Here is a 7,958-nt window from a genome sequence, read left to right as displayed (position 1 = left end):
GTTTAACAACAACCAAACTGGCTATATAGACTTTCGTTTAACAACAACCAAACTGGCTATATAGACTTTCGTTTAACAACAACCAAACTTACTATATAACCTTTCGTTTAACAACAACCAAACTGGCTATATAACCTTTCGTTTAACAACAACCAAACTGGCTATATAGACTTTCGTTTAACAACAACCAAACTGGCTATATAGACTTTCGTTTAACAACAACCAAACTGGCTATATAACCTTTCGTTTAACAACAACCAAACTGGCTATATTGCCTTTCGTTTAACAACAACCAAACTGGTTATATAACCTTTCGTTTAACAACAAAAAACTGGAGTTTGGTTGTTGTTAAACGAAAGGTTATATAACCAGTTTGGTTGTTGTTAAACGAAAGATTATATAGTAAGTTTGGTTGTTGTTAAACGAAAGTTATATAGTAAGTTTGGTTGTTGTTAAACGAAAGGTTATATAACCAGTTTGGTTGTTGTTAAACGAAAGGTTATATAAGGCTATCAAAATGAAAGAATAAAGCGAGTTTAGAATTTGTTGATTTCATTTTAAGTGATTCAGTCAAGAGTCTGCTTGAAGTGTTTGCTTCATGTTGCCCATAGTGAGTTATTTTATTCGTTTCTCAGACTATCCTGAACTCGATGCACAAGTACCAGCCGAGGTTTCATCTTGTCCGGGCTAACGACATCCTCAAGCTACCGTACAGTACGTTCCGTACGTACGTCTTCAAGGAGACCGAATTTATCGCAGTCACAGCTTATCAAAACGAAAAGGTCAGTGAATCCGAGTTAGGATTAAGTTATGAGTGTATAAAAACAAATATATATAGCTAGCTAGACAGATAGATAAGCAGTCAGACATATAGATAGATAACATGAATATTTAAGCATAATTAGAGTCTTTACGTGTTTTTGTTTTGGTCATCATGTTTAAAAACTGTACGGTCTCTATTTTTCAAAAGTCATTACATTCTTTAAGCGAGACTTCGACAACCCTTTTTTTTCAAAAGTCACTATACTATTTAATCCCATTGGTAAGCGAGAATTCGATATTCCTGTTTTTCAAAAGTCACTATACTGTTTAATCTCATGGTAAGCGAGAATTCGATATCCCTGTTTTTCAAAAGTCACTATACTGTTTAATCTCATGGTAAGCGAGACTTCGACAACCATGTTTTTCAAAAGTCAATATACTATCTAATCCCATTGGTAAGTGAGAATTCGATATCCCTGTTTTTCAAAAGTCACTATACTGTTTAATCTCATGGTAAGCGAGAATTCGACTAACCCTGTTTTTCAAAAGTCAATATACTATTTAATCCCGTTGGTAAGCGAGAATTCGATATCCCTGTTTTTCAAAAGTCACTATACTGTTTAATCTCATGGTAAGCGAGAATTCGATATCCCTGTTTTTCAAAAGTCACTATACTGTTTAATCTCATGGTAAGCGAGACTTCGACAACCCTGTTTTTCAAAAGTCAATATACTATTTAATCCCATTGGTAAGCGAGAATTCGATATCCCTGTTTTTCAAAAGTCACTATACTGTTTAATCTCATGGTAAGCGAGAATTCGAGTTAGCGGCAAAATAAGAAGTGTACCATTATTGAAGCTTCTGGTTTTGCTTTCGGCCTTGTCGGCACTTAAAGTTCTTTTGATATTCCTCGGTTTAAGTTCTTCGCTTCTTGTCTTCTTTCTGTTCAACAGCACGCTTAAGGGCCCATAAAGACACGTAAATCTCAGATAAGTGGCTGTAGAGATACAGTCTTTTATCTCTCGAGGGCGACCTACGTGTATGGATGGGATACCATTAGTGGACAGTTTCTTCACTTTAAAAGAAATCGACACCAGGCGACGTTTTATGAGTGTCTGTACAGGGGAGGAAGGGAGGGAATTCTGAGGGGATTACTTAAGTAGTTAAGTAGCTTGCTCATTTTAAAATAAAGTCACGCCGTGTTTTGCATTTCTCTTACATTATAAGCCTGCACTGAACTCGCCGAATCTAGAAGTAAGTTTGTTTTCTTTTTTTTCAAGTACTTGAAGAAAACTAAAATTTCAAATAAAATAACCAGATTTAACAGTCGTTATGTTATATGTGGTTCGTTTTTACAGCAAGTACTCGTGGTCTACATTGAAGAAGGGCGTGCATCTTATTTATCTAGTGTTGTTTCCGAAACTAATACAAAATAATTCGCTTAATAACATATTAATTTCTAGACGTACCATTTCATGCATACAGTAGATCACTATTGTTATTCAGCAAAAAAAAAAAAAAAAAATTCATTGTTTATGTCTAGCGTTACCAGATGTCCCAGTAAAAATTGTTTGTTTTTGAATTTTGCGCAAAGCTACACGAGGGCTATCTGCGCTAGCCGTCCCTAATTTAGCAGTGTAAGACTAGAGGGAAGGCAGCTAGTCATCAACACCCACCGCCAACTCTTGGGCTACTCTTCTACCAACGAATAGTGGGATTGACCGTCACATTATAACGCCCCCACGGCTGAAAGGGCGAGCATGTTTGGGGTGCGAGGGATTCCCAGTAAAATTTGGAACGTCCAAGGTTTTATGCACTTTATTTATTTGTTTTTTTTCCTCTCCCGATCAGAAACATGAAAGTATCAAATTGTTCTACTTTCTATGTATCGTCATGTAAGTTGTATATGTACGGTTTTGTCAGTATATATATATATATGTGGTTTCATTAATTTTCACTTACTAAATCACCAAAAACAAATCACTTGGTAAGTTGTTACACTGTTCCCTCTCTGCTACGTTTTCTTAACCTAACCTGTCATTGGGCGGCAGCAGCAGTAGGATTGTTTGTTTGTTTGTTTTTAATTATACACAAAGCTACGCAAGGGCTATCTGTGCTCTGCCCACCACGGGTATCGAAACCCGGTTTTTAGCGTTGTAAGTCCGCAGACATACCGCTGTGCCACTGGAGGGCCAGCAGTAGGATTGTTTGTTTTTAATTACGCACAAAGCTACGCAAGGGCTATCTGTGCTCTGCCCACCACGGGTATCGAAACCCGGTTTTTAGCGTTGTAAGTCCGCAGACATACCGCTGTGCCACTGGGGGGCCAACAGTAGGAATTGAGGTTTCAACACCTGCCCAAACGAAACGCAGAAGCAATATGTCTAAGACTATACTGGCTCGTTTTGTTTTTACATTTTATTTATTATTTTTTAAACATAAAAGCTTTTATCAAATGTTATTTGGGTTTTAAAACGCCATATGATAAATATCAGGTTATTTAGAAAATGGTTTTTAAAAAAAGGTGTTATTGTAATTTAAACTGTTTCGGAACTGTTACAGTGTCACTCCGTTTAAAAAAAAATGTCCTAGATATTCACTTTGTAAATCTGGTAACCCTATTTATTTATGTCTGATCATGTAGCAATTTTGTTTAAAAGAAAGTACTGAAAATTTTATAATTATTTTTTGTCTTTATTAGATAACGCAGCTGAAAATTGATAACAACCCGTTTGCTAAAGGGTTCAGAGATACGGGGGCTGGAAAACGAGAAAAGAGGTGAGGGTGCTGTTAGCATTTTTTGGACTTCTTGTGTTTGGACACACTTTTGCTATTTGTATAACTTAGAGTAAACATTGTAACAGCTCATATAAAAGTATTATTTTTTTCCCCTCAAACTGTTTAAATGATCTTTGCAGACGCCAAGAAATCTCGCTACACGATCAGCGTTCATCACGACAAATAACCGAACCCGATCACTTGTCCTCAGAAGAACAAGATGGCCTTTCTGACGAGGAGGAAAGGATTGACGTAGATGGAATAAACGAACCCAGTCTGTCACAAAATAATCTTGCAAGAGACGAACAGAAAACACACGAGAACAACGGTAAAGTTCACACTCCCACTGTTTGAAGATTTCCGAAAACTATTCAAAAGTAATAATTATAATCAAAAGTGAATATAATAACAAAAATTTGAGTTTCTTTTTATTCATTTAGATTGAACCATCTAAATCTGCAGAGTTACGATGTGAAGAATGAGGTTTAGATATCCGTGGTGAACAGGATACAGATAAATAGCCCATTGTGTAACTTTTGCGCTTAACACCAAACCAAAGATATAACACACCCTCTGGTGATGGAACTTTGGAAGTACTAAACTGAATAAGATTAGTTTGTTTTGAATTTCGCGCAAAGCTACACGAGACCTATATGCGCTAGCCGTCCCTAATATAGCAGCATAAGACTAGAGGGAAGGCAGCTCTTTTACCAACGAACAGTGGGATTGATTGACCGTCACATTATAACGCCCCCACGGCTGAAAGGCGAGTATATTTGACGGGACGGGATTCGAACCCGCGACCCTCAGATTGCGAGTCAAGCACCCTAACCACCTGACCATACTGGACCTACACTGAACAATAATTGAAACTTTACGATGTTGTATAAAAAAAAAAGTTCGATCATTAGAAGAGAGTTCGCAGAATCTTGAAACGTTAAACAATTACAAAATAAAACTCCACGATTTTGAATTCATAGTTTTTTAACATCAGTTTTCGTGTTAACGATTTTAGGATTGAAAAATTCTACTTAGATATTTCAAAATACTTGTAGGTCCTTAAAAGTATGCTATGTAATATAATGAAAAGCTTGGTTTGTTTTGGATATTAGCGCAAATCTGCACGAGGGCTATCTACGCTAGCCGTTCCTAGTTTCAAATTGATAGACCAGAGGGCGGTTGTTAGTGAGCATCATCCACGCCAACTCCAAGGCTACTATAACCGAATAGTTGGATTCGACCGCCACTCCCTTATAACATACCATAGTCGAAAACCTTTGAGAGCGATTTTGCAACAACTGTACGCGAACCACGTATCTTTGATCCAGGGTTTGTCACGCTAACTACTAAACCACGCCCCATAGTGAGAAGACCAACACTCGTAAGAGGTTATTCATAAAATATGAGACAGCTGGCTAATTGAAACCATTTTTCACCTCTTTAGCTTTGAAAGTACAACTACTCACTGCATCACGTTCTTTTGAATGATAAATTACAGAGTAAATTTAATGAAGAGATTGAAGTTTTCACGATTACCACATTTATTCTCTTATTCTATTTTTCAGGTAGTTTCAAGACTGCTAGCAACCAACAGGCAAGGGAGGTTACGGCTACGGATATAGTTTCTTTACATAGTGACCATTATGGTAAGCACTTAGAAGAAAAGGCCAAACCTTCAGCCTCCGAAGTTTCGTCTTCAGGCCACTCACCAAATGGCTTAGATCTCGTCGCTTCTGGACAGTTTTCGACTCCGAGCGTGTCTTTCGGATCAGCAGTGATGCATCCTCCTACAAGCATGATGCCATATTTATATCCCTCGTCCTTCTACAGCCATTTCTTTCTGCCGCCAAGTTTAGCTTCACTGTCTACTTCCACATCAGCCCAGTTTCACCCACTTCTTTCTCACGGTTACACAGGGCTCATGGAGTTAGGACATCGGCTAGGGCAGCAACGTTTTTCTCCATACCCCCTCTACAAATCAACAACGAATCCCGTCACAACATCTACCTCCCCTACCCCTTCCCTATCGGCGTCATCTCACGCCGCTTTCTTAGCCACTTCCCCCCTTCCAACTACACTTCGAGGAGATTTGCTTGAAGGGTACCCACATCAGGCGATGTCTGGGGGAGTTAGTGAACTGAAAAACATGGAAACCCTGGTCAACGGCCTGACCAATGGTCATATTTTGGCGCGTTAACATTCAGCTTGCTTTTTTTTTTAAACCGTATGTTCTCGATTGAAACTATTGTACTCGTTGTTGTTGGCCTACTTTTCCACAGTTTCATGTAAAGTTGAAACTTGTAAATATTTCATTGCGTTCAAAGAAATTCTAAGCAACGAAGTAAAGTTAATATTTGCTGATTAGTCAAGCTCCCGTTATTCAAATATTTTGATCAGGCAAAGAAAGTTATTATTTTGGAGTTTTGTTTATGTGACGAAGCGAGTATCTTCAAATTGTCACGTGATTCGAATGTTGATTGAACCAATCACAACACAGCGTTGCAGATGTATTTGTTTGTGGAAGTACACGTGATATGGATAAGAAGAGTTTACCCATAACATTTTTCATGTTAATATTTTCGGATTGAATTAAGCTACGAATTTATTTATTCTACTCCTCTAAAAAAAAAAACTGTGTTGGTAAAATGTTTGTGTTTTTATTTATTCTTCAGAAACTTAAGTAAAACACTGTCGAGTTTTTTTTTTCGATAATGAGGCAAGTTAGTCTTGCCAAGTTTATTGTTCATTTGAAATTTGACAGTAAAGTCAGATGCTACTACATTAGCGCTTAGATATGTTTTTAACGTGGATAAAACATTAAATACTTTTATTATTACACAAACACACACACACATACACGTATATATATGTATATTTAGAGAGAGAACTCGCGGGATATTTGCAAGATATGGATGGGTCTTCTTCGAAAAGGACCTCATTGTGACCACTTACGCCTTCATCTTAAGGACTGAGAGGCTCTTCAGACGAACTCCAAAAGAACCATCTAGAAGGCAGTTAACAAATTTATTTTGTTTCATCATTATTTAGTAACTTGTATCTCTTCCAAAAAAGCTGTCTTCTATCCTTGTCATTAGCCAAACCTTTTTGATGTCATAAGCTAATCAGACCAATCAAAGCCAAAAAAAGATACTAAAGCAAGTAAGCAAGCCATTGTTAGTTTTTATTTTTTGTCTCTTTTAAAAAAAAAAAGAAACAGACGAGCTGCAACGAAACTGCCTAACATTTCTCAGTGACTCAATCAAGTTTTTACACAGTGCTTTCAGCCCCGAGCGAAGACTTGAATCAATACGCCATCATTATTTCCATACAGTAGTTTACTATGATGAAACCTCAGTGACTCAATCAAGTTTCACACAGTGCTTTCAGCCCCGAGCGAAGACTTGAATCAATACGCCATCATTATTTCCCATACAGTAGTTTACTATGATGAAACCTCAGTGACTCAGCCAAGTTTTCACACAGTGTTTTCAGCCCTTAGCGAAGACTTGAATCAATACGCCATCATTATTTCCCATACAGTAGTTTACTGTGATGAAACCTCAGTGACTCAATCAAGTTTTCGCACAGTGTTTTCAGCCCCGAACGAAGAATTGAATCAATACGCCATCATTATTTCCCATACAGTAGTTTACTATGATGAAACCTCAGTGACTCAATCAAGTTTTCACACAGTGTTTTCAGTCCCCGAACGAAGAATTGAATCAATACGCCATCATTATTTCCCATACAGTAGTTTACTATGATGAAACGAGCCCCAATTATGAAAGTGTTTTGTATATACATAATACTCTTTTATCTTATAGAGTTTTTTTTTTAATAGTTTGACATTAACAGCACCTGTTCATTCGAAGCTATCTGGAAATGTCACGTAATCAAAGGATATTTCGGAAATCAACTTCTACATTGGATTTTAAAATATTGTTCATCAATTCTTACAGTTTCACACTGTTTCTCATCATTATATTGTTTTGTATGATATTGAGTATCATTGAAATTCCGTGTGCAATAATATTTACACACTAAGCTTTAGAAAAATAGATTATTCCATTTTGTTTTGACGTAAATAAGTTTGTGTCTCCAGATCTTTTTTTAAACAATAAACGTGAGGTTATGTTATAAAGGATAGGCGTAATTTATTCGGAGGACAAGGGAGACGTGTCCCTTCACATTTTTAAATGAAGGGGGGAATAGTTCCCCACATAGTTGAACAGCGATAGTGTTAAGTCGTAATATGTTTTATTGCAGTATTTATATATATATCCGCCCGTCCTCCCAAATTTACACCCTGATTTGTATCCAGTGGTACATTAAAGCAGCAACGCTATTTGTATCCAGTGGTACATTAAAGCAGCAACGCTATTTGTATCCAGTGGTACATTAAAGCAGCAACGCTATTT

The 7,958-nt window shown here is 37.1% G+C and overlaps 1 protein-coding gene across 1 annotated transcript in view; it reads left to right on the top strand.

Moving 5' to 3' along the window:
• LOC106474225 (T-box transcription factor TBX2-like) overlaps window positions 1–6,056 on the top strand; it is a 14,065-nt gene extending 8,009 nt beyond the window's left edge. Inside the window, exons 2-5 of the mRNA XM_013934918.2 lie at window positions 636–782; window positions 3,464–3,540; window positions 3,681–3,868; window positions 5,106–6,056. Coding sequence (XP_013790372.1) covers window positions 636–782; window positions 3,464–3,540; window positions 3,681–3,868; window positions 5,106–5,737 — 1,044 coding nt within the window. The 3' untranslated portion in view covers window positions 5,738–6,056. The remainder of the gene's footprint in view (window positions 1–635; window positions 783–3,463; window positions 3,541–3,680; window positions 3,869–5,105) is intronic.
• The last annotated feature ends 1,902 nt before the right edge of the window (window positions 6,057–7,958 follow it).

This window comes from Limulus polyphemus, unplaced genomic scaffold (assembly GCF_000517525.1).
Source record: "Limulus polyphemus unplaced genomic scaffold, Limulus_polyphemus-2.1.2 Scaffold6969, whole genome shotgun sequence".
NCBI lineage: Eukaryota > Metazoa > Arthropoda > Merostomata > Xiphosura > Limulidae > Limulus > Limulus polyphemus.
Note: the sequence above shows the minus strand (reverse complement) of the source record. Positions and strands in the feature narration are given on the sequence as shown.